Source organism: Camelus dromedarius, chromosome 3 (assembly GCF_036321535.1).
Source record: "Camelus dromedarius isolate mCamDro1 chromosome 3, mCamDro1.pat, whole genome shotgun sequence".
Classification (NCBI taxonomy): Eukaryota; Metazoa; Chordata; class Mammalia; order Artiodactyla; family Camelidae; genus Camelus; species Camelus dromedarius.
The window spans coordinates 410,715-436,155 of record NC_087438.1 but is presented as its reverse complement, the minus strand read 5'-3'; the positions used below and the strand labels follow the sequence as shown (position 1 = coordinate 436,155).

Sequence of the window (25,441 nt, the reverse complement as noted above, 5' to 3'; positions counted from 1 at the left end):
GGAAGCGGGGAGCCGGGGCGGGCCAGTGGTGGGGCCTGGAGGGTCTGGGGCGGGCTAGAGGCCGGGGGCGGGGCTGGCCGGTCTGTGGGTGGGGCCGACGGGCTGGGGGCGGTGGCGCGAGCGCAGGCCGGGCACCGGGTCGCGCGCGACCGAGTCGCGGAGGCGCCGCCGCTGCAGTCGCCGCATCTCCGAGGTAAGTGGCCGCGGGGCTCGGTCTCGGGGAGCGGTGCGCAGGACCCGCCGCTTCTCCTGCCACCTGCTCCCGCAGGCCGGTGCGCGCCACTCATTCCCGGAGCGCGCCCGCGCCCCTTCCCCAAGGCCCAGTGCCTCTGTGCGCCCCGCGCCCGGAGCTTGCAGGCGATTCGCCCGGCGCTCTGGCCTCCGCGGCTGCATCGGGGCGCGGGTCTGGGGGCGCAGGAGCGCGGGCGGGAGTGGCCGTCGGTGCAAAGGACAGGTTTATAATTGGGCCCTGAATGAGGAGGCGCTGTGGCCTTTCTTCGCGTCGGTGCGTAACGCGGCGGAGAGCGCCCGTTGCAGCCCCTCCCCTCTCCGTGTCCACCGACATAAACACTGTTCCTCAACGCCCAGGCCTGGGGTGGTGGCTGCTAGCCAGGCGGCGGGAAAATAGGGCTTAGAGGGTCTGAAATGAGCCATTGTCATATGGCCCGAGTTTTAGGAGACCTAGGGCCACAGGAAGGGCTGTTTGTGTCCAGGGGCCCAGAATGAGCGTGTTCCTTTGGCGGGGACTCTGCCGCCCCTCTCAGGGTCTCAAGCCCCTCTCAGTCGGCATTAGCTTTACAGTTCGTGATCGGCGCAGGTGAGAGTGTCAGACTGCGGTTTGCAAATCCAGAAGCTTCCCGGGAGGGGTGTTATGTTTTCTTATCGCGTGTGGGCACAGAACCCGCAATCAAGATAAAGAGGTTGGCTGCCAATATATTTTTTCCACACCCCTCTGGGGACCAGTGCCCCGCTTTTGAAGGAGGATCCTGAGGAACCCTTTATTCTGCGGCTTCAGTTACGTAAATGAAGCCTTGAAGTGAGGTGGGAAGAAGCCCCGTTTGGCTGCCCTCCCCAGACTGTTGTTTTGATAGGCGAGCTGTGTTCTCTGAAGATGAGACACCTTTTAGGAGAAGCTGCCTATGCAGTCATCCGTCTGCATGTTTATTGGCTAATTTGCCTGACATGTATTGGATGCTTGCTGAGTCCGCAGGGGACGCCGATAAAAGGGCCTAGCTCCCATGGCCCCCACCACTTGCCAGCCTGCCAGGACTCCCCATGGCTAGGCTCTCAGGGAGGGCAAGCTGGGGTGGGGGCCTCCCCAGAGCCCAGGCCAGCCCCTGCCGCCTAGGAGGTGGCCAGTAAACCCTGACCTGAATTCCAAGTGCACTGGGACCACATCCGGGGATGGAGCCATGGGGCTGGAGGTGGGGGGTGCTTGGAACAGGCCGGAAATGGGGGGAGAGAAGGGGCCAGTGAGACAGGCGGTTTGTGGCACCTTAAACCGGACTCCATGATTCCTTCTCGGGCATCAGCCCCTGTTCCCACCACATAGTTGGAGACAACGGGCTGGGTGATGGCTGGGGGTGGGGGGCGGTGTTGCTGGTGAATCTCTTGGGAGCGTCTGCAAAGTGCTTGTCACTCAGTCTGTGTTTTTCTGGAGAAAGGGGCTGTGGCTTCAGTGATTTCCAGAGGGACCCATGACTCAGAAAGGTACCATGATTTAAGAACCATATTGAAAATTCCTCTCCATCTTTTCGGAATCACGAAGTGATGGAGATCAGAGGAAGCTGTGTTGGCGTCTCCTTATCTCCTCGGTGTGTTTGGCTGATCTTTCTGAATCCTTTGAAGTTGCAGTAAATAAACTGTTTTAGCTACATACAAAGTTATAGATGCTTGTTGTGGGAAATGTGCAAATCACAGGAGAATTTCGTAAAGAAAATTAAAATCACTTACCACTGATTGAGGTTTAAGAGGAAGCTTTGAGCAGCCAAGCTGTCCTCCGGGGCAGCGTCCACGTGGCTTCCCTCCCTGGTGGGCAGTGGAGCTACTCCCTGCAGAAGAGGCTGAGAATTAAAAGCTTCCTTGGGGAGAGGCTGTGCTGACTTAGCGCCAGGCCTATTTATAGCTGGTGATGTTGCTGGTGAGGCTGGAGGAGCATGTACAAGAGATGCCATCTGGGGCTACTGGGGCCATGAAGCCTGCACTTTGAAGCGTCATGTCCTCCTTGGCCAGGAGGTCCGTGCCCTGAGCCTGGCCTGGCACCATCCAGAAAGCAGGCCAGACCGAGGGGGCTGGGCACTGAGCCAAGTCCACCCAAGCCCACAAAGCCCTGGACCAGGCGGGCCTGGGACCAGGCAGGAGGAGCAGCGCTGCCGCTGTCCCAGCGACAGAGGTGTCCTGGGAGGGCAGGCGTGGAGCTGCCTGGCGGGCCTGGCCGCGTCTGGGGCTCTGACGTGGTCTCTCTCCACTGTTGACCCCCCCACCCCGAGACTAGCCTCCTCTTCGGGTGGAGAGGTAGCCGTGTGTCACAACCCGTGGGATCCCCGCCACTGCACCCGACCATGGCTCAGCAGCCCCTCTTCAAGAGGAAGCTTCCTGAGCGGCAACTGCACATTAGTTCCTGGAAGTGGCTTTGATTGGCCCTTTTGGCGTCACAGAGGGGGCGCAGCCCCCAGGAGGCGTGTGTGGGGGAAGGGCAGCTCCCCCAGGGCCGTGTCGCACTGTCTCCAAATCTTGTTTCCTGATAGGGAGGCAAGACTGGTTCCAGGCCCAGATTTCCCCTCTAAGTGGGCGGCAGCGTGCGGCGAGGCTCCCTGGAGTCTGAAGTCTCAGTGTCCAACCCTGAGGACCTTCTTTGATGAAGAAGTGTGAAAAGTCTTTCACAGGGCGCAAGGAAAGGGCGGTGCTTTGACTTTGGCACCGAACCAGGGTGTCTTCTGCGACCCCTTCGGCAGGGGAATTGCGAGCTCGCCCTGGGAGAGCGGCTCATGCCCGGGTTCCTTTTTCCAGTCAGAGCTGTGGAACGGAGGGCGGCCCTCGCCTCCCTTCCAGTCTAGAAGTTAAGACCCCTCGGAGCCCTTTCTCGGCCCCCCTCCACTCCCTCTGCACAGCTTCTCTGTGCCCTTGGCGTGTCCCCGGTGTGTCCCTAGTCTCTGTCTCCTGCCCTGGGCCACATTTCCTGAGGTCTCATCCTGTGTCCCTGTTGCACCTATTTGTTCAACAGACATTTGTTGACACCTGCCCAGTGCCAGGTGAGCCAGCCCAGGTGAGCCAGTGCGACCTCCGCCCTAGGAAGCTCTCACTCCAGCGAGAATGCCACAGAAGCCAGCATTCTCCAGGCGACCTGGTCCAGGCCTTACACATCGCCCCCCTGAGTCTCTGCGCCTGCGAGGTGCGGGCTGCAGACCGAGCCGCTTTTGTAGGAAGACGGTTCACCCAGCTCACCTGGGCCTCACCTCATGTCCACCAGGCTTTGCTGGGTGCTTGGTCCCCAGGTGTCCCCAAGGCTGCTCCTTCTGGACCCTTCAGATGCAGCACAGAGGCTGCCAGATGCGGTGGCTGCCCGCCCCTGTTCCTGGGGAGGCTCTTCCTTTGTTGTGGCTTACCACCTGAGCGCGTTTCCTGGGCCTGCGGTTTAGCGCCGACCGTCAGCCCTGTGACATCGCAGAGCTCTGCTGTGCTGGCCGTCCTCGCGATGCGTCCCCGCGGGGAGCCCGCCCGCAGCCGTCTCCAGGCCGGCTGTGTGGGTGGTGGGTTTGGTTACTCCCGTTTTCTGGCTCCTGTGCACGGGGCTGCTGAGCCTTCCGGCCGCTTTCTCTGCAGAACCGTGCAGGTGACTCTGCTGGGCAGACCCCGGGAGTGGAGGGCCGGGGCCCTCGGCGTCCCTCTCTCCAGCCCGGACGTGCCGGCAGCTCCCCGAAGTCGGGCTGGCGCCTGCGTTTCCGGCTTATGGGGCAGAGCCCCGCACCCCCCACCGTCGCGGGGCGGCTGGAGTGCTGGGGCCCTTCTAGCCCCCTGGCTGCGTCTCCAGAGCTGTCATTCTTGCTGCCTGCCGTGCTCTCTGTGGATTCTGGAGACAAGCAGCGTTGCCGCGTGCCGCCCACCTTCTCACTCCCTCAATGATATTTTTTGGTGAACAGAAGTTCTTAATTTTAATCTGGTGCCATCCCAGGACCTTTTCCAAGGAGGTGGTGGGTTTGTGTCCTTTGTAGGGAGCCTTCCCCACCCCCAGGACGTCAGATACCCTCAAGCCTCACCTTCCTGAGGTTGCCTTTCCTGCAGCCTGAATGTTTACCTGAACCTGCATGAGTTTTCATTTTCCCCACGTGTCTATTCAGTCAGCCCATTTACTGAGAGCATCTCTTCCCCCCGTCCCTGCAGGGCACCCCTGTCGTAAGCCTGTCGCTGCACGTGTGTGGATGGATTGGGGCTCTCCGGCCTGGTGGTTTACTCTCTGTCCTTCCACCGGGACCACACACCGGGCCGTCCTCATTTCCAGGACCTCCTGGCAAGTCCCCAGCAGGGGCAGACCCTCCACCTGCCCCTCCTTCAAGATCTCTGGTTTATTCATGGCCCTTTGCCTTTTCGTATGTGTTTTACATTCAGCTTGTCTCAATACCCAGACATAAGCAGTTTTGGAAGTTTTATTTGGATTAAATTAAAACTGTGGATGAATTAGAGATAATTGATATCTTTGTATGTTACGCATGAACCAGCATTCGTAATACTATTCTTTCAACAGTGCTTCAGTTTTCTTTGTCGACTGTCTTAACCATCTTTTGTTTCTTTTGTTACACTTTTTAGTAGCTAATTGCTGTTTCCTCACAATATTTTAGTGGTGTACTTTTAAATACCTTTTATTGTCTGTTTTTGCTGCTACAAGGACGTAAGATAGAGTTTTGTGTGTTGACCATGTATCCAGAGGCCTTGCTAAACTCACGTTGATTTCAGCAACCTTCCTGGGATTGCACAGCCATGGAAACTGCAGATAATGCGAGTTTCATTCCTTCCCCTGTGACGCTTGTATCGTCACTTCCTTTCCTTGCCTTGTCACTGACGGTGCGGAGAAGTGGTGATGTGGGCCTGCGTCCTCCTCTCACTCCAGCTCGAAATCTTTCAATAGTTTATTGTTAAGTATGATGATTTTTGTAGTTCTTTTAAGGCACTCAGTATCAAATTAAGGAATTTCCTTCTTTTTTTAATTTGCTGAGACGTTTGATGGTGAATCAATGCTGAACTCCATCAAATGCTTCGCCTGCATTTATCAAGACGGTGACCTGATTTTGGGTCTCTGTTCTCTTATGTGATGAAATATATTGATTAATGTTAAACCAACCTTGCATTCCTGGCATATGCCCAACTTGACTGTAAGATGTTGATCTTTTTTATCTCTTACCAGATTCAGCTTTTTAGGATTTTGTGTAGTGTTTTTGCATCTTTGTTCGTAAACGAGATTGGCATAAAATTTTCTGTCCTTGAGCTGCCCTTACCAGGTTTTGGTACCAAGATTATTTTAGCCAAAATGAGTGGGAGGTGGGGTGTTTCATCTTCTGCTCTTCTCTGGAAGGATTTGTGTAAGACTGACATCATTTCTTCTTTTAACATAAGGTAGAGTCTGCTGGGGAAGCCGTCTAGGCCTGGAGTTTTCTTTGTGAGAAGAGTTTTAAACAAGGATTTGAGTCCTTCATAATTATAAGAATTGGTAGTAATTATAAGAACAATGATAAGAGTATCTATTTCTTCTTGTTACCTTTTGGTAAGGTGGCTTTCGTTTTGTTCTTAGAATTCTGTGTGTTTCATTTACATTATCAAATGTACTGGATTAAAATTGTTCATAATATTCTCCTACTGTATTTTAATCTCTAGGATCTATAGAACTTGCAGGGACGTCCTCATTTTCCATTCCTATGCTGCAGTTTTGACCTTCTCTTTCTTTTTCTTGATTAACGTCCCCAGTTGATAAATTTATCAATTTTATCAGTGCTTTCATGGCATTAACTTTTGAGGTTGTAGGCCTCTGTATTGTAGATTTGTTTTCCGGTTTATTAATTTTTACCTTTATCTTCATTGTTTCTGTTGTTTCTGTCCCTAATTTGCTGAGGTTTCTTCTTAACTTCTTAGGTGGCAGTTGACCTGCCTGATTTTCATGTGTGTACACAATACACACACACACACACGTGTGTGTGCACACACGTTTCCACCACGTTGAGGTGTTGTCTTGGGATATTTCCAATTCCCACACATTCTTTTTGCTGTGTTGAATCTACTGTGCTGTGAAACCCATCTGCCAAATTCTGAATTTTAATTGTTGTGCTTTGGGGGCTGGAATTTCTAAGGTGTTCTTTCTTCAGAGCTGCCTCTTACAGCTCCCAGTTCTTGGCTGGAATTCCTCACCTTGTCCTTTTCTCCTTTGCACATGGCGTGCACTGCCCCTTGCTTCTCTGCACCCGGCACTCAGTTACTTTAAACTCCATGACTGATCCAGCGCCAGTAACTAGCACCTCTGGTCCTTTCTGTCTCCCGAGGTCTCTGCGAGTTCCTGGTGCTCCCTGCCCCCCCCCCAGGCCTGGTTATTTTTTTATCATGTGTAGATGCTGTTATCAGAAGAAGTTCATAGCAGTGTTTTCTGTTTCCAGGAGCAAGCTCTTCCGCTGGAGTGTGTGTGTGTGTCCTGCCGTGTTTGGGGCTCCAACGGTCCAGGTCCCCTGAATCCAAGTTGTGGGTTCAGAGGAGTGGATCTGACCTGTCCCCACCCTCACCCACATGGTGGCCCTTCAGGGACAGCCATCCAGCAGGCTCAGCCCGTAGGGCCCCGTAGCCCTTGTCCTTGCCCGCGAGCAGGGCTGGGCTGTCCAGGGTCCCCTCTCCCCAGGGGTGTTGGGCTGGCCTGCACCCTGGGAGGCCAGAGAGCCTCCTCGTTGGTCTGGGGGCTGTTTCCCATGCCCTCCACACCTGCCCCTCACTGACGGTGTTTGCACGTCCTGCCTGTGTCTGCCTGTCCCCTCGTGGGCTGCTCGGGGCAGGAGGAGCTTTGAGGCCTGAAGGTGGATGCTGTCCCCTCACCTGCAGGCTGGTCAGACCTGGTTGGCGGCGTCCAAGGTCAGGGAGGTGCCGCCCTTCTCCGCAGCGCCTCTGCCTCCATGTTCCTGTGGGCAGCCGGGCAGCCTCCCAGGTCCGGCCGCAGCTATGAGCGGACTCCCTGTTGTCCGGGAGGCTTGGGGCTGGCCCTCGGTGGCTGTTTCTGTCCGTTTGGTCTCGGGCAGCGTCTGGGCCTGGGAGCAGAGCCCTACAGCTGCCCCAGAACCTGGCTGTGCAGACCCGCAGCAGCGGCTGGGCACCCTCGGTCCGGAAGAGGCCACGGGCACCCACGTGCAGCTTAACTTCTCGAATTAACGGATTTCCTGTTGAGAGTCTCGGTGTCCTGGTAGAGACACTCCAACCGGAGGCCACAATGGGCATCTTGGGGGCAGGTCCCTCCTGAAAGCCTCTCCTCTGGGGCCTCTGGAACCCACCCGCCTAGACCCCTGCCCGGCCTCCCTCCAGGCTCTGTGCCACCTCCCAGGGCTCCACTCATCTGCCTCTGGAGCTCTCTTCTCTGGGGGAGGGACCCCTTCTGGTTTCCCTGCTGTGGGAGGGTCCTGGGGCTACTGTGACAAAGGACCATAGAATGTTGGCTTAAAACAACAGAATTCATCCTCTCCCAGTTCTAGGGCTGGAAGTCTGAGATCCAGGTGTGGCTGGGCCACTCCCTCCCTGGGCTCTAGGCTGGGTCCTTCCTGCCTCGTCCAGCTCCTGGTGCTCCAGGCGCCCCTGAGCTCGTGGCCGCCTCCCTCCAACCTCTGCCTCTGTCTTCACGTGTCTTCTCCTCTGTGTCTCCTCTTGCAAGGTCACTGTTGGATTTAGGGTCACCCTCATCTGGAGCGGTCCCATCCCGAAGTCCTTAACTTGATGACGCAGCAAAGACCTTTCTTCCAGACAAGGTCACGTCCACAGGCTCAGGGCTGAGGGCATGAGCACACCTAGTCCAGGGCCACCATTCACCCACTACTCTTGCCCCTGTGTGGGCCCACGTGACCCCCAGGTTGGCCGCACTGCTGTGTTCACGGGGTTGGTAAGGAAGGCGCTGACAGACAGTAGAGGCCGGCTCTGTGGCCGGGGGACTGGGGCCCAAGATGTGGCTCATGGGAGGCCAAGCATCTTAGCAGAGTGAGTCCCCCCAGAACTCTCAGCTTTGTGGTGGCCCAGAGATGTTCCTGCTGTTGAACAGGAACCAGTTCTCCTGAGGGGCGGGGATGACGACCCTGGGGGCCCTGTGGCTGCAGTTGGAGACACCCTAACCCCCAGCCCCTTCCCCACTTTCCTTTACTGGAAAGGCTCCTAGGTTAGGCCATCTTTTGAGGATCGAAAAACTGTCCTTTGTTCTCCCCACCACCTCCCACCATGTCCTGATCCCCTCCCCCACCTGCCCAGCCATGTCCCAGGGCAGCTCCCAGGACAACACAGGATGGAGGATGGGCCATGGCCTGCCTGCAGGTGTAGGGGGAGCCTCGGGAAGATGCCGGCTTTGCCCCGGGAACAGGGAACCGTGTGGCTGTAATTGTGGTTCTCAGGCTGCTCTGAGGGGCAGGAGGTCCCAACTCTGTGGGCCCTTCCCGGCCAGTGGTCTGAAGCTGCGTGGCCAGCACCTGAGTGGCATCCGGCTCAGACAGCGCGGCCGGCCCATCCTGTCGGGATCTCCACAGGGACTGTGAATGGAGGTGCTGGGGGTGGCAGGGCCATGTCCACGCCGGATGGACTCCTGAGACCGCCTGTGCTCCGCATTCAGAGAGGCTGCTTTGTGCCTGCCCGGGAGGCCCTCGCTGCCTGGGATGAGTGGTCATTCACATCGAGTGTGGGGCAGCAATGGAGTGGGTGGCCGTGTTGTGACTGAGATGTGCACAATTGCCAGAGGGCTGCCTTGTAGTCCAAAGACTGACACGAAGAGCTGGTGGTGCGGGGCGGGTGACAGGCAGGGCTATGGGCCTGGGACGCCCTGGTTCCCCTAGGGCCATTTACGAGGAGGCTGTGCCCTCGGCAAGGGCAGCCCCGGGGGTGAGGCCAGCCCGAGGCACTGGGGGCCTGAGCCCTGTGGACGGAGGGGAGCAGGGAAGCAAGCTGGCAGTCTGCGTCCATCCCCCGGGCTTCCAGCCACTTGGTCTTTGCAGTCACTGTCCCTGCAGAGGACCAGGTGTGGGGCCAATGCGTGCACCTGAAGGGCCTCGCAAGGGTCGGGGTAGGGCGGGGTGTCCCTGGACCAGCTGACCAGGCGCCCCCTCCTCCGTGGGGGGTTTATTTGGGGCTGTTCCACAGTTCCTCCAGCCCCCTCCCTGTGCCCCTGTCCTGGGACCAAGCCCTGACAGCGCATCTCAGAGGCTGGGCTGCCCTGGGGCTTGTAGGCCCCACACCTGCTCCTCCTCTGCACACGGGGAGAGAGGCTGGTTCAGCTGGTGTTTCCCAGAGGGGCTCCCTGGAGGCGGGGGCAGGAGGAGGGTCTCACAGCGCCCGGGGAGGTGGTGTGGTAGGGCTGGAGAGGGTTCCCTGCTCTGGTCCCGGCCCAGACACACTCATCCTGCCACATCTGACACCATCCTTAACCCCCCACCCAAGTGCTCGCGCAGCTTAGCCAGGCCCCCTCCAGTGAGGCTGGGCCGTCCGAATGTGCCCAGCCCTGCCTGGGAGGGCCGTGTGTGGATCTGTCTGGTAACATCCAGCAGCTGCGGGCAGAGGCAACAGAGGACACAGGAGAGGTGAGAGGGCTGGGGGATGGAGGGGCCTTGGGAACTGGAAGGCATCTGCTTCCCAAGGGACAAGGAGCTGGGCCCCACTGGCCTGGTCGGATTACAGAAGTGCCCACAGGTGAGTGTAGATTATGGGCAGGGTGAGGGGGCTGTGTGGACACTGGGAGCGAGGTGCTGAGAGCTGGTTTGCGGGAGCCAGGAAGTGGAGGGGCATTTACACCTGTGGAAGGAGGAAAACATTCCATCTTTACTTTCAGGGCAGACCCACATTCTGCTCCAGGAAGTGGAACTGGGAGAAGCTGTTGTTGCCTTTAATACCACACCTGGCCCAGCTCACCGACACACCTGGCCCGGCTCAGACACACCTGGCCCGGCTCACCGACACACCTGGCCCGGCTCAGAGACACCTGGCCCGGCTCACAGACACACCTGGCCCGGCTCACAGACACACCTGGCCCTGCTCACCGACACACCTGGCCCTGCTCACAGACACACCTGGCCCTGCTCACCGACACACCTGGCCCGGCTCACAGACACACCTGGCCCGGCTCACAGACACACCTGGCCCGGCTCACAGACACACCTGGCCCTGCTCACCGACACACCTGGCCCGGCTCACAGACACACCTGGCCCGGCTCACAGACACACCTGGCCCTGCTCACCGACACACCTGGCCCTGTTGCAAGCACGTCACTACCATGGGTTTCCGGCCTCTCTGGGGGAAGGGTGCTGGTGTGTATGCAGAAGCTGTGACCGTGATGTGTAGGGTCTGTTCTGGGTAACCTTTTCTATAGGTTTGGCTTTAGGTAGTCAAGTCTTAAGGGCCTTGCCCAGGAGAGTCATTCTGATACAGGCCTCACCCTGGTGCCTCTTTGGAGCATAGGCAGCCCATGAGGGAGAGGTGGGCGGGGGGACCACGTGGCATCTGAGACAGCCCCGCCCCCGGGTAGGACGGTCCCTGGGGCCTGATGGACACTTGTGGACCAGGCTCCCTAGGCCCGCAGGTCCTGCAGCTCCTGGAGCTCTGTGGTCTGTCACTCCCCCTCAAGGCCTGCCCTGGCCTCTCCAAGCCTCCTTTGAAAATGCGAATCCAGTAATACACCCACTGTGAGCACTTCATCAGGCCTCTCCTCCTGAGCCCTGGGGTTGCTGTGCCTCAGCAGGACCTGGCCAGCGGCACTCTGCGCCGGCCCCCTCACCTCACAGGTCTGTCCACCCGCTCTCCTGCTCATCCCTCCTGCCCGGAGAGCAGGTGCCCCTTCCCCTGTCTGCTGCTGGGCTGGCGCCTGCATTTCACAGGCCCGTCCCGGGCCTCTGGCCACCTCCTCATGCTGGGGTCCTCGCCCTCTGTGCCCCTCCTCCTCCCTCCCATATAGGCACACACCCAGGAGTCCGCGGTCTGTGCAGGGAAGCAGGTGGGTGAGGGCCAGGAGAGAGACTGGGTTTTTGTCTGGGAACCTGGGTGTTGAAAACTGGAACGTGAATTTAGTCTGTTGGGGCCTCCCCAGGCTGCCGACAACCCTCACAGTGAGGGAGCTGGGCATCCAGGCCACTGTGCCTGCAGCCGCCAGAATGACACCTGGTGCAGGGCACAGACCCGGGGTGCAGGGCACACAGCCCACACCTGGGAGGCCCTCCCTTTAACACTGCCCCTGGCGGGCTGGCATTTTGTCTCTCTGGCAGCCTCTTCTACTAAGTGACTTTATTTCTCCTGACAAAAGTGGGGCAGCGCAGGTGGGAAGGGGGGCAAGAGCAAGCCCGCCCCGAGTTTCCCCCAAACCTGTGGGGGCAGGAACGTGGCGGGGGGTGCTGCCTCCCCAGGGAGGAGTCAGACGGAGGGGCAGCTGGGAGGGAGGGCCCAGCAGGCCAACGTCAGTGAGGAAGGGTCTCTCTGGGCACCTGCGTATCCCAGAAACCTCTGGCTGAGTCCCCATTTCTTTCACAGTTAAGCTTATTCTGTCATCACAGAAACAGCACAGGGGTTCAGTGAAGCAGCTCAGGCGTGGGAAGCAGGAGGGCGGAGAGCGGAGGCTCGGGTGTGGGGCCTCTTTCGCTGCTCACCCGCCTCCTGCTCTTCCCTGGACGAGAGTGACCTTGGACGTAGGGTCTCACTCCTGCTGTTTTTGTTAAAAGAATTCAGTGTGTTGTGCTAAGGTAGCACCTGTTGACAGTGGAGGTGAGGGCCCCAGGACAGGAGCTCAGCTGTGCTGAAAGCAACGCCCCGCGACTCCTAAGTGGAGCCCCACCCGCAGCCCAGGTCAGCGCCGAGGCCGCAGCTCCTGGGGTGCAGGTTCTGAGTGGCCGAGCCCGGCTGGGGCTGGGGGGATTCTGCTCCTCCACCTCGTGAACCCCGTGTGGTTCCGTGCTGCCCCCCCACCTCCGGCCAAGACCCTGGCATCGCCAAGATCCTGGCCCACGGCCCCCTCCTCTGAGATGATCTCATCCGCCTGAGTTTCTGCTCCGAGCACTTCCGATCCGACCCATTTGTTTACTGGCTTATTTATCACCTGTGCCCAAGCAGGAGGCCAGCTCCGTGTTGGATGGGTAACTTGTGGTATCTTTGAGTCTTTCTGACTTTGTTTACGGTGGAGGCTGATGGCCAAGCATGTTAGAACTGTGCGTGGAGCACGGGTTGTCAGCTGGGGGCATCCTGAGCGGGGGCTGTGGGTGCGCAAGCACTTGTGGGGTCCCCCGCGGCCCCCTCTCTTCCTTCTTCTCAGGGGCCCTGGCGCCCAGGTGCTCAGGTGACCCGTGGGCGCCCCGAGCGCAGGCTCGGCCTGGACCCCTGCGTCCTAACTGTCGGCACTTGTAGGATCTGCGTAGTCGAGGACATCGTGGGCAGAGCTCCCTGCCACCCAGCTGACCTGCACCCGCCTCTCGGCCTCTGCTGCTCCTGCTCCACCGTCCTGATGGGAGGACCCCCGAATCTGAGGCTCAGAAAGTGGTCCTCACCAGCCGTGTGCCGTGCTCACCAGCCACTACTGCTTCCAGTGATTTCCCAGCAGCATCTGCGACTTGGGCGTCGGGCGCCGATGCCCGAGGTGAACTCAGGGCCAGTCCCACAGCAGCTCTGGTTTCAGAGAAATGGAGCCGAGATAACACCTGAGCAGTTCCGGCGACACCCAAGGCGCTGGTGGCCTTGGTGACTGTCCCTGGAGAGCACTCTGCGACCTGGCGGGCGTGCCCCCTGAGTGACGGCACCGCCCTGGGGACGAGAGGAGCCCTGGCGGTTCTGGGGTGACTTTCTCACGGCCCTGCTCCTCGCCTGCCCCGCCCTCGAGGAGGGGAGCAGCAGGCGCCCTGGCCCTGTGGACGGTCATCTGTCTGACTGCTGGGGGACTTGTGGGCGCTACGACCGGCACGGCCCTCCGGACCCCCTGCTTCCTCTACCCTGACTTGGACCTGAGGGCTTCCAGGGAAGCTGTCCCAGCCTGGCCCTGAGCTTGTGCCGGTCTGCGTCTCTCCTCCCACTGACCCCACAGTGGTTCTCAGTGAGGCCCCTGCTCCCTGTGAGTCAGGCTCTCAGGGTCCTGCCCCGGCCACCAGCCGCGACTCTGTGGGCACGGTGCTCAGCCTGGGCTCCCCAAATCTGCCAGGGTGGATGGTTTCTGTCTCCTCAGCCCCACGGGGACCCAGCTTTGGGGTTTCACTGAGCTCCCAACTTGAGGGCCCCATGTCAGCCTCCCCCGCGGCCTGAGGCCCCCACCCTGGGCCTGGGGCACAGCTGCGCTCAGCCTTCAGGGTCTGCACAGACCCCCACCCATGCCTGGGGCCTCTCTCTCCCATCAGCACCCAGCTTGGCCGTCCGGGTGGGGGCGCCCTGGTCAGCAGGCTCCGCCCTCGAGCGGGGGACAGCGGTGTGACCTGTTCTGGGTCCCCTCCCTGAGGACAGTGTCACCCCATGGATGCCTGGAAGGGTGTCACCTGGGGAGTCCCCAGGGCAGGAGTGCCCGGGCAGCACCAGAGAGGGGCCCCGAGCCCCGTGGCTGAGGCTCTGACTTAGGGGACGCTGGCGCTGGAGGGCCACGTGTGTCCAGAGCAGGTGGATGCTCACCAGCCCGCGGTCCTGCAGTTGCTCTGCCCCCGTGGGGCCCGAGGGCTCTGCTGTGACATGCGCTGGTGGCCTCCTGTCCACAAGTGGTAGCGGGGGGCCTTGGGCAGCTGCTGCAGAGGGTGACCGCTTGTCCCTTCCTCCCAGCAGGATGGCTGACGGCAAGCCCAGGCCCGCCAAGCCCGCCAACAAGACGCCCCCCAAGTCCCCAGGGGACCCTGCCAAGGACAAGGCGGCCAAGAGGCTGTCGCTGGAGTCAGAGGGTGCTGGTGAGGGGGCGGCCGCTGCGGGCCCGGAGCTCAGCGCCCTGGAGGAGGCCTTCCGGAGGTTCGCGGTGCACGGGGACACCAGGGCCAGCGGGAGGGAGATGCACGGCAAGAACTGGACCAAGCTGTGCAGGGACTGCCAGGTGATCGACGGCAGGAGTGTCACCGTCACCGACGTGGACATCGTCTTCAGCAAGATCAAGTAAGCGTGCGCCAGCTGCGCGGGGCCGCAGGGCTCCGCAGCCCCTCGGAAGAAGGTGCCAGGAGGGAGTCTGAACCAGGAAACGCCAGAGCGGGGCGGGGGCCCATCGGGTGCTGGGGGGCAGCTCTGAGAGGCGGGGTGCCTGGGGCGCAGCCGGGAGCCCGACCCACTGTGCGCTCGCTCAGCCTTGGGGGAAGAGCGAGGGTGGCAACCTGGGCTCCACTGGCTCCCTGGAGACTCAGTGGCACGCGTGGGTGCTTGTCCGCGCTCAGCCTCTCCTGGGAGCACGCCAGGCGCTCTCGCGTGCCGTCCACACCTGTGACCACACCCGAGAAAGCCCACTTGACGCCAGGCCCTTGTTGCTGGGAACACGATACGTCCAGACACGTGCACTCACGTGTGCGCACATGCAGATCTCACGTCTCCACACCCTTGGTCGCGGCTCGTCCAGAGGATGGACGTTCTGGTCAGGCCCCGGAGACCCCGTGTGCAGGAGTCACGGGCAGTGGAGGGACCCGGGGGGTGCTGGCACCCCATGACTGGGCATGGGGAGGGGGGCCCTGTCTGGCCCAGGCCCTGCTCCAGAAGGTGGACGTTTAAGGCTGGAGGCTTGGCTCTGGACTCTGAGGCACAAGGGGCTCCAAGCTGCAGAGCCCTGGACTGCTCTGGACCCCCGGCATCTGCCTCAGCTCACCGCATGGACACCATCTGGGGAAGCGGGCATCTGCAGCCCCAGTCCAGCGAGGGGTCGTGGCTACTTCCCTGCTGCCCTCCTGCAGCCTGGACTGCCTGTGGGGGCCCTGTGACCTTGTGTCCCGCCTGGGAGAGCCCTGTCTGCGGGGAGGGTACCCAGCCCTTCCAGGTGTGCGAGAGTGAGGGACCTGCATGCACGCCCTTGTCCTCAGGAGTGGGGCCACGGGGGGCTGGGCCCTGGCTGGGGTCCCCTGGGGGGCCAGGTCTGAGGCCGGTGGTGGGTGGTGGGGCCTGGGACCCTGGTTGCTCCACGTGGCAGCCCCGGCAGCAGCGCGGCACTGTGGAGCACGGACTAGGGCAGCTGTTTTGTTTGGTGCGGTTGCCGTGGCTCCGCGGCCCTGCCGCCCGCCCGCCCGGTGTCTGCAGCCTTTGTTTGGCCGTCGTCAGGGCAGCGCTTGCTTGTTTTGATGTTACCATGTGTGAAGTTCTAAACAAATTCTAGCCGCTCTGCCCGAGGCCTTGTTGAAGACTATTGTTTCCAGGACAGGCGCTCCCCGTCCGCCCCGCCTCCCGGCCCGAAACACTAATTACTCAGACTCTGTTCCCACCAGCAGGAGTGTCACTCTGACGGGGGCAAAGGCGGCCTTTCCTGGCCGTGCACCTGCCGGCTCTCTGGGAGCTGAGTGAACGGCAGCCACCTCCGGGTTGCAGGTTAGGAGGATGCAGGCCATTGGGGACGCTGCTCCCTCGTGACACACAGGCCTCGGGGTGGGCACGGCTGCAGCAGGGAGCTCGGATGTCAGCAGAGACCCAGGCCTGGAGCCGACACCACCCACCACACAGGAGACGCCCCGCCTGAGCGACTGTGGGTGGCAGGTGGGGTGGGCAGGGCTCTGTGTCATGTGTCATCCCAGACATGCCAGTGGGACATGCGTCTCCACAGCCTGGAGCCTGGGGCGGCACCTGCTGGGTGCCCGGTGCCAGACTGGGAAGGCAGCGGTGTGTGGACCCTTGGACCCTGATCCCAGCTTCTACTGCTGGATTGGGTCTCAGTGTCCTTCTTGGGGAGGTGGGGTGGCGCCCGGCGTGTGTGCCGGGGCCAGGGCCGGGGCCGGAATCGGGAAATGCCCGTCAATGTCCATGTTGGACGCTGCACACGCGGGTCGTACAAGAGGGTGACCGCCCCCAAACACCCAGAGCCGGTTTTGCTGACCTCAGGTGCACCTGCCCCCAAGGCCCAGCCTGCCCGAGGCTCACAGGGGTCGGGGAGCTCAGGATGTGCTTTCCTGCTCAGAGCCACTGAATGCTAGCGTCACAGCTGCATATCACGGCTCGGGCCATCGGCAGCCAGGCCTGTAGTGGGAGCGGCCTCTTTCCAGGCTCCCAGCAGTGCTGTCACTGGGGCTCCGGGCTAGTAGGGGAAGGCCAGGGAGGGGCGCCCGCGCAGCAAGAAGCTGGTGTCTGCCCGCTCCCAGGCCTGGCAGCAGGCACGTTCCCCAGGCTGGGCTTCCCCACAGCCTCCACCCTCAGCCCTGCTGGCCCGGGGCTCCCCTTCCACACTGTTTCCTGCTCTCTGGATGGGTTGTCCGGGTCCCAGCTTCTGCTGGTTGGGGGACCTGAGAGTCAGCTCTCTCCGACTGCCGAAGTGGCAGGTTATCTATGGTGGCCAGCGGGGCCCTTGCTCCAGCCTGGGGTGTGTCGGCCAAAGTCCAGGGGCCTTTGTGGTGTTGGCCCTGGAGGCACAGGCGCCTGTCCTTGGAGGGCTGTGCTGACCCCCCACCCGGGCCCCAGGCACCCCTGGCTGCCTGCACTGTCCCCGGGTGACCTGCAGAGTGGCTGGCCCCAACCCCGCCTGCCCTGAGCTGGGCCTGGAGGTCTGGGGACGGGGCCTGGGAAGCACTGCTCACACGGCCTCGTGTGTGACCGGTGACCCCGTTACTGTGGGATTGGCTTTCGGGCAGAACAGCAGCCTTCTGAGCAGGGTGCTGGCTGCCCTGGCGCTGAGCTGAGAGAGGAGGGGGTTTGGTGAGGGCACACCCTCCAGTTGTGTGGACTCTGGAGAACAGGACCGCCCTGTGTCCAGAGAGCCGTGTGAAGTGACCGAGTGTCTCAGGGAAGAGATCGGCATTGTCACCCGCGAACTTCCCAGTCGCTGCTCTCAGCAGCAGGCGGCAGGTCCCCGAGTGAGAGCTCCCCGCCAGCCCGGACTGGGCTCTGAGATCCTGCCTGGTGGTCATGGCAGGGACATGTGGGGACACCGGGGCTGGCTAGGTGGAGTGGGTGGGTCAGGGTGCTGGGCCCACATGTCCCCTCGATCTGAATGTGGCTTCTGACGGAGGCCCCATGGCCGTCTCCCCCCCCCCCCCCACCGAGTGACTCACACTGGTGGCGCCTGGTGCCGCGGCGCCCCGCGAGGGCTGCGTGTTCTGGGCTGGTCACCGGGCTGGCAGTCAGGCCGGGCGTCCGTGAATAGAGACAGGAGCGTCTTTGACGACCCAGGACAAACAAATGGGCCAGGGCCGCGGAGGGCCAGCGACCAGTGGGGCCTGACAGGTTCCCCGCCCATGGTGATGACTGAGCCACGCTGCCTGGGAGGGTCCGCCCTGGGACCCAGCCGGCCCGCACTGCTGAGGCTGGCCTTTGCCAGGCTCAGTGGGTCTGATGAGGCCTGCAGTCCTTGTGGGACAAGTGTCCCTCCCGACAGCCATCCAGGCCTATGGGCTCCGTCCCTGCTCCTCTCCCGCGGGGCCTCCCTGCAGCCAGGTGGGCTGTGTCCCCAACTACCTGGCGTCGGCATGCCGCACGTCTCCAGACGTGTCCAGTGTGTGAGAGAGTGCCCACGTGAGCTGGCGTCATACTGAGGTGTGTTCGTTGGTTCACGGCTGGTGGACACCTGGCCTGGTTCTGAGCTCTGGTGACAACAGAACACAAGCGACGGGGTGGGAACACGCACAGGGGCACGTGTGAACTCGCTTTCACTCCTCTTGACTGAGACCGGTCGGGTCGCAGGGCCGGGCGTGCCCACGACCTTTGTAAGAAACTGCCAAATGCCTTCCCAGTGGATGCCACGTTGTGGCCCAGGGGCCCAGCCCGCAGCCTCCACACCAGGGTCGTCGTCTACCCCCAGGCTCCTCCCTTGCCCGCGGCTTTAGCCCGATCTCCCTGACGACAGGGACGCCGGCGCCCTCCATGTGCTGGCTGCACCCACAGGTCTCCTTTGACGAAGTGTCGGGCCGGACCCTCCCCCAGCCTGCAGTCGGGTTTTCCTCACTGTCGGGTGTGAGAGTTCCGTGCTTACTTCAGACGAGAGCCCTCGGCGGGGCTCTCCTCGGTCTGCGGCGTGTCTGTTACTTCTCCTAACAGTGTCTTCTGAGGCGCACAGTCTTAAAAATTCCGGTCAAGTCCAATTCATGTTTTTTCTTTCATGGACTGTTTTTTGGTGTCGCTTCTAAGAAATGTCTGCCTAAGCCAAGGTCACCAAGGCTCTCCCAGGTGTCCTTCCGGAAGTTCCAGTTTGGTCCCACACTACGCGCAGGGCCGTGGCCACGTGGTGCTAGTCACACGCGGTGCGAGGCGCAGACAAGCCCTTTCCTCACGTGGCTGCTGTGGCCTCATCTGGTGAAGAGCCGGCCCCCACCCCCTGCTTCTGCACCTTTGTGGAAAACCCAGACGTGGGCCCGTTTCTGACCGTCCCGTCGCCAGCCTGGGGACTGTCCTGCGGCTTTGCAGACTCTTGAGGCTGGTGCCTCCGTCCCCTGGCTGTCGCGGGCCCTCTGGGCACCAGCGCCGGGCTGTCCTCCAGTCCTTGGCTCCTGTGGGCAGTCCTTCAATAACGGTTACGACCCAGTGTCCCTGGGGGGCCTCCCCACACCTTCACTTCCTGTAAAACTGTGAAATCCTCACTGAATGGATTAGCTGGGGAAGATTTGGTCAAAGTGGCAAAACTGTTTTCCAGTTAAAATGATCAGATATGAAGAGCCAGTGTAGAGCTGTTTTGAAATTGTGGGGCTGACTTACCAGGGTTCTGGGCAGCCGCAGACCATGTTTGGGTGAGCACTGCTCCCGTGGGCTGGCGCCGGTCGCCCCGGCGGCGTTAGCGGTGGGGCAGCGAGTCCCGGGGAGGGGGCCCCCATCCTGTTTCTGTGTGGTGACCAGGCCCCCACCCAAGGGTGACCCCTGCACAGGCCGGTGGCCCCTGCGCGGTTGGAGTCTGACGAGCTTCTCACCGACTTTCCCTCTGGATGTCCATCTCTGACCGAGGCCACACACACCTGTCTTAGAACCAAACGAGGGTGTTCAGTCATTTTTAAAGGACATGCTTCCTTTAGGCTTTTTTCCAAGACAGTTTGTATTTGCTGCCGCTGCTGGTGGTGACCGACTGTCGGGCGTAATCGCTAGACAGGGGCGGGGAGGGACGGGCGTGCTCTTGGCTGCAGGAGAGGCAGGGTGGGGTCCCCCAAAGCCACCGGGTCCTGAGTGGGGGGTGCCCCAGGTCGCCGGGTGATCGGGTCGCAGCCCGTCACCGTGGGGGGTGTGGGCCTGGCAGGCGCCCCCTGAGCCCCTCTCCCCGCAGGGGTAAGTCCTGCCGGACCATCACATTCGAGCAGTTCAAGGAGGCGCTGGAGGAGCTCGCCAAGAAGAGATTCAAAGACAAGAGCAGCGAGGAGGCCATCCGCGAGGTGCACCGGCTCATCGAGGGCAAGGCCCCCGTCATCTCGGGGGTGACGGTGAGTGCAGCAGGTGCAGGCAGGTCCAGGGACGGAGTGCAGAAGCGTGGGCCATGGCGGGGCCCTTGGGCTGACTCTCCCCGTGGCTCCACTAACCGCTCCCACCCTGCTCTCTTGCAGAAAGCCATCTCCTCGCCCACCGTGTCGCGGCTCACGGACACCACCAAGTTCACGGGCTCCCACAAGGAGCGCTTCGACCCGTCTGGCAGGGGCAAGGGCAGGGCGGGCCGCGTGGACCTGGTGGACGAGTCGGGCTACGTGCCGGGCTACAAGCACGCAGGCACCTACGACCAGAAGGTGCAGGGGGGCAAGTAGCCGGCGGGGCCTCCTCCCGCCGCCCGGTCCCCGCAGCCTCTCACTTCGTTACATTCCTGTGCTCTTGGGCAGAACGTGGATGCGGGGCGCCAGCCCTCCCTCCTGCCCAGACCCCAGCTTTCCTCGACCCCAGCACTCACCTCTTCTAACACACCTGCCTCGTCCCTGCTGGGAAGTGGACAGACGGCCCTTTCCCAAGTGTGTCCCGGGGCCAGCCTGCACCAGCCATCTGGTGTGCAGGCAAAAGGGGCGTCTTCACAGAGCTGGTGGGACAGACCCGGTTGAAGCTGTGCTGACCTGCTGACCCAGGGCCGTGAGGGCAGCCGGGCCAGCGCACTAGCCGGCAGCACCAGCAAAGCGGAGGGAAACCTGAACAGGACGCCGCCGTGTCTGGGGGGTCCTGTGCAGGTGTGGGGGGCTGGGCACGCCGGCACACGCTTGCACACCCACGCACACATGTGCACACACACACACACAGGCGCGCACACCTACAGACCAGGCCTGAGCCGAGCCAGATGACCGGTCAACGAAGAAAAGAAGCCTCCTCAGTGACCAAAGGGGACTCAAAGTGTGAAGTTACAAGGTTTTAAAACAGAAACCTGGGGCAGTTCATTTCATTTTGCTTTTCTGAGAAAGAATAAGAAACAGTGACTGCGTGTTTATCGTCAGAATGGCTCAGGGAGGACTCAGAAGACCCATCTCTGTGACCAGCTCTCCCAAGCAGGGCAGGCGGACACGCTGGACTCTGGGCCTTAGTGAGGCTGCAGGTCACCTGGCTGCTGCCTCCTTCCTCCTCCCGCTGCCGCAGCCCTTCCAGCCTCTTTGGAGTCTCCTGAGGGGCCTTGTCCCTCCTCTCCAGCCCCGAGCACAGAAACTGCCTGGTGAAACCAGGCCAGGGAAGGGCCCAAGGCCGGACATGTCTGTGGGGTTTGGTTTCTCCTAGAGGCCAGAAGCTGCAGTGGCCTCTCGGCGACGTGCCCATTTGTGTGAACATGGCCACAGCCTGGCCTGTGACCCGCTGGGCCCTGTGGTCCTGGGAAACGCCCAGGGTGGCAGGCTGTTGAGGGGCACTGCCTTTCCTGGCCGCCCCCGGGGATGGTGGTGCCTGCACGGGCAGCTCTGTCCCGAGGCTCTGGGGCTCCACAGCACATGGCACCAAAACCCAGGGAAGGACGGGGTAGCAAGCTTCCCGCGCCACTTCGAGGGCGTGAATCACTCTTGTCTGGGCAGTTCCTAACTTGGGGACACTAAGGTGCCCGGCTAGTCCCCCCCACAGCCGGGAAGCAGGCCCCAGAGCTGGGGCAAGGCAGGTGGGATGCTGGCCCCCACCTGGCTCTTCTCTCCTCCCCTGGAGACCAGAGTAATGTATGAATGCACCTGAAGACGACCCCAAAGCTGTGGAGTGTTTGGACAGTGAGCTGACCACGCGCCGGCCAGTTCCTCATCTGTGGTCTTGGAGAGGGCTTCTCCCTGGGGCCCGATCATCTGCCCAGAGGCTGCGAGTCTCCTGGTCCAAGGCTGCTTTACTCCCCTGCCTGCCCAGTAGCGCGGCCCCACCGTCACAGCTGTCCCAGAGCAGGACACGAGTCCAGCCCTCAGTCCCAAGCCGTGCATGCCCACAAGGGCAGGGAGTGGCCCCACGCTGCTGCTCAGGGAGGGCTGTTGCCTCCTCAGCCCTTCTAGCCGGGTGGGGACCGGCCTGCCAGGAAGCGCGTGCAAACTGGGGCCTAAGCGAAAGAAAGGAGGCAAGCAGTGTCCGGGGGACGCATCCTCGCACAGTCCACCCACACCGCCCGTGCAGGCTGGAACGAGCTCTGGGACGCGTCACTGCTGGCGGTCACCACAGCACCTCTCCTGCAGTTTGAGAAGGAGGCTGGGTGCACACAGTGGCCCCCAAGACATCATCCCTGCCCTGCGCTGGCGGCCCTGGGGGCTGGGGCGCCTTCCCAGGCTTCCTTCTCAGTCGAAGTGTCGCTCTGGGAACACCGTCCCGGCAGGGCAGGAGGCTGCCCGTCGCAGCCTCCGTACCCAGCCTCACGGGGCTCCCCAGGCTCAGGTGCCGCAGCTGCACGGGCAGCAGCGGCGCGTCTTTGCTGCATGTCTCTGAGCCCCGTCCCCAAGCTTCTACTAACCCGCCCAGTCAACTAGAAATGAGATGTCTGCCGTGAGGACAGGCACCGCACAGCAGGCTGGCCGGGGAGCAGGCGCGGTGCAGCCAGGCCAGGAGAGCGGGAGAGGTCTGAGCACGCCACCCCCACGACACCGAGTCATCCTGTTGGCACCGTAGGACTCCAGGCAGGGGTTCGTTCACCAGAGCGGAAGTTCAAGCTGTGTAAGTTTAGAACACTATAGGAAGAGGTCTATATTTATACTGGAGTATTTTTACACCTCGAAGACCCTCAGCCTTAAGGTTTGAGGCAGGTGCCGTGGAGTCAGGCAGAGGCACGCAGGGGTCCCCGCCTGTGCTGCCCACGCCCATGGCTGGGCGCTCGGGGCAGGCCGGGCGGCCCCCTGAAGCACCAAGTGGACAGAGGCTCACAGCCCCGAACCTGGGCCTGCTCAGTCCCCAGCTGTCATAACCACTGAACGCCTCCCCCCCGCACCCCCCCCCCCCGGCACTTCATCGCCTGGGGCTGCTTCTGCAGCTCTGTCAGCCATGGGGAGGGGATAAGTCACAGGCGCCTTGGCCCACGAAACCTAAAACCTAAGTCACAGGCACCACCTGGCCCCTCGCAAGGAAGTCGGCTGGTGCTGGCCAGCCCCGAGGACCCAGCCAGTCACTTCCTCCTGCACAAGCTGGCACACCCTGTCCTGCAGCACATGCAGGCGGGAACACCGTCATCACCTGTTCCGTACGGCACAGGCTGACAATTCAGCTGTACTGTGAAGTCACCACAAGGCTAGAACGTCCTTTCAAGTCTGACCCTGAATAGCTTCCCTCACTGATTTACTACTGAACACTCTGTGAGATCCCATGGTTCAGGGGTGTGGCCTTGGTCCGTGGGCGTGTGGCTGGCGGTGGCCCCAGGCGGTGGTCGCCCTGCACGTTGAGATGCTTTAGTTAACTCTTCCCAAACCAAGCCAAACAACGTTAACGCATGTAACTCAAACTTGAAAGGGATCCTGTGCTACTCGTTTGTACTGTTTTTTCAGGAAAGGGAGATAACGTGTGTATATACATGCGATCTATTTTTGCACTGTTTTCTTACTGTTCGGGAGCGATGAGGGCATCACTCTGTGTTGATGTCGGGGTGCTGTGCCCTAGACCCACCCTCACCAGGAACTCTGGGGGCATCTGTGGGGCCAAGGCAAAGGGTCACCTGTTCAGAGTTGCTGTCCAGGCCTGGCTTGCGAACCTGCAGCGAAACAGCTCGTGTCTGTCTCCACCCCTCGCGTGTCCCCGTTGTTAACACTGTGTCATCCTGGTCAAGTGACAAATAAAGGTGTTGAATCGTAGGTCTGGTGTCCTCCAAGAGCGCTGTGTGCATGGGCAGTTGCATGGGCCCCACATTAACACGGACGTGCCCAGCAGAGGGGGAGGCCTGGAGTGGGGTCTGGACACGAACCACTTCCCAAACACCCACTACAGCCCCAAAGACAGGAATGACACCAACAGACATGACCAAGACAAGGGCGTTTTTTAGACTGTAACAGGGCGGTTTCATCCAGAGGATGAGGAAAGAAATGCTAAGTGCAGAAGGTGATGACAGATGGGAAGTCTGAGATGTGAACAGGAGAGTGGTGCAAACAGTGAACAGTAAATAACAAACAGGGACAGCCGTTCACCTAAACAACACCTTTCACTGCAGCACGTGAAAACCACCGTGTCAGCCAGAAGGGCTGCCCGGGGCCATGTGCTCGTGTGGGACACGGTCTCAGGAGGTGCATGTGCCGGGACAGGACAGGTGTGGAGGTGACACCAGGAACCGGGCTCTCACACTCAGGCTTGCACAGGTGAAAACACGGGTGACGGAAAATAGTTAAAAATGGCAACAACAGAGAGAAAAAACACAGAAGCAGAACAAACAGCACAAAATAAGATGGCAGATTTGAACCAAAATGTACCAATTACATGAGCAGATAAAAGCGAGAGACCAGCCCGACGGGGAAGAAGACCGGAGAGCGAGCTGGGCCCCGCGGTGCTGGGCGGGGAGGGTTGGGGCCGGCACCATCCCTGAGGATGCGGGAGGGACCTGGGCCTGCCCACTTGGCAGCAGACAAGGGTCCCAGCTCCAGGGCCGAGGCAGAGCCTGACACCTCCCTCCACGTCCCTGCCACAGGGACACACCTGCAAATGCTGGAGCCATTAAAGCACTACTGAAAGATTGAGTGTTGTGCCAAAAATCTGAAAATTAGGCAATGTGAACAAATTCCTAGAGACACAGAACTCCAGGAGGACTGGGGAGGCCGCACAGTCCTGACCGCTGAGGAACTGCCAACCTCGGCCGAGAAGCCCAAACCCCTGGGCAATGGCACCAACGCTCGGAGTCCAGGGGTCAGCAGGGCCTGTGACCAGCCGCAGGCTGCTGGCAAAGGGAGTTTCTGGATGGCCACCAGCTCTTCCCTCCTGCCTCCCTCGTAGCTGGAGGTCAGAACCCGTCACATGGCCTGAGCCAGCTGTCGAGAGGACGCAGACGGTCCCTGAGAACGTCCTCCCAGAACCACTACTCAACTGACTCAAGTAAGAAGTCAAATTCCAGGCCCAAGTGACTTCCTGAGATGCCCCACCCAACACTCAGGGAAGAGACAGTTAGGACCTTTCAGATTCTCTGAGGGAGCAGAGGGATGGGGAGTGTGATGGCACGAACCGGACCAGAGTAGCATCAGTGGTGGATCCTAGGCCCGCGCCCCCTGGAGACAGAGCCTTGGGCTCCTCCCCAGAGCCGACACGTCCCGGGACTGCCTGGTCACAAGCCACCCGACCCTCACTGCGCCTGGGAGCAGGCCCTCCAGCGAGGAGGCAGGGAGCGGCACACCTGGGACACAGAACCCTGCACAAGGTGCCCCCAAACCAGGCGCAGCAGCATGTCTGCAAGGAGAGGTCCATCCTCACTGAGTGGTGCCCGCCCCAGAAATGTGCTGGGATTAGCCACATTAACAGAATGAGGGAGAAGAGCCAAACAGTCATCTCAGTAGTGGCAGAAGAGTGTCCATTCACAGGTGACAAATTCTCAGCAAATTCACAACTGAAGGGTGAAGGCCGTCCACAGGAAACCTACTGCAAATTCAGTGCTGAGACTGGAAGCTCCCCTTTGATTTCACACCCAGAATAAGACAGACACCTACTCTATCACCACCTATAATCCACAGCGGTGCCGCAGGCGCCAGCCAGCACGGAAAAGCAAAATCAGAACAAAACGAAAAGAGAAGATAAACACCCAGAGTAAAGGGCTGCACAGAAAACAGAGAA

At 60.9% G+C, this 25,441-nt stretch overlaps 1 protein-coding gene across 2 annotated transcripts; it reads left to right on the top strand.

Annotated features, from left to right (window-relative positions):
* Nucleotides 1–91: 91 nt before the first annotated feature.
* Nucleotides 92–23,487, top strand: TPPP (tubulin polymerization promoting protein). 2 transcript variants are annotated; one of them, XM_031442532.2, is made up of 4 exons: nucleotides 92–193; nucleotides 13,979–14,296; nucleotides 19,563–19,716; nucleotides 19,837–23,487. In XM_031442532.2, the coding sequence occupies exons 2-4, from the start codon at nucleotides 13,980–13,982 to the stop codon at nucleotides 20,029–20,031; spliced, it is 666 nt and encodes a 221-aa protein (XP_031298392.1). In that variant the 5' UTR covers nucleotides 92–193; nucleotide 13,979; the 3' UTR covers nucleotides 20,032–23,487. The 2 variants fall into 2 exon arrangements, with proteins under 2 accessions (XP_031298392.1, XP_031298398.1); XM_031442538.2 differs by having other exon boundaries at nucleotides 106–193; nucleotides 13,976–14,296.
* Nucleotides 23,488–25,441: the final 1,954 nt, after the last annotated feature.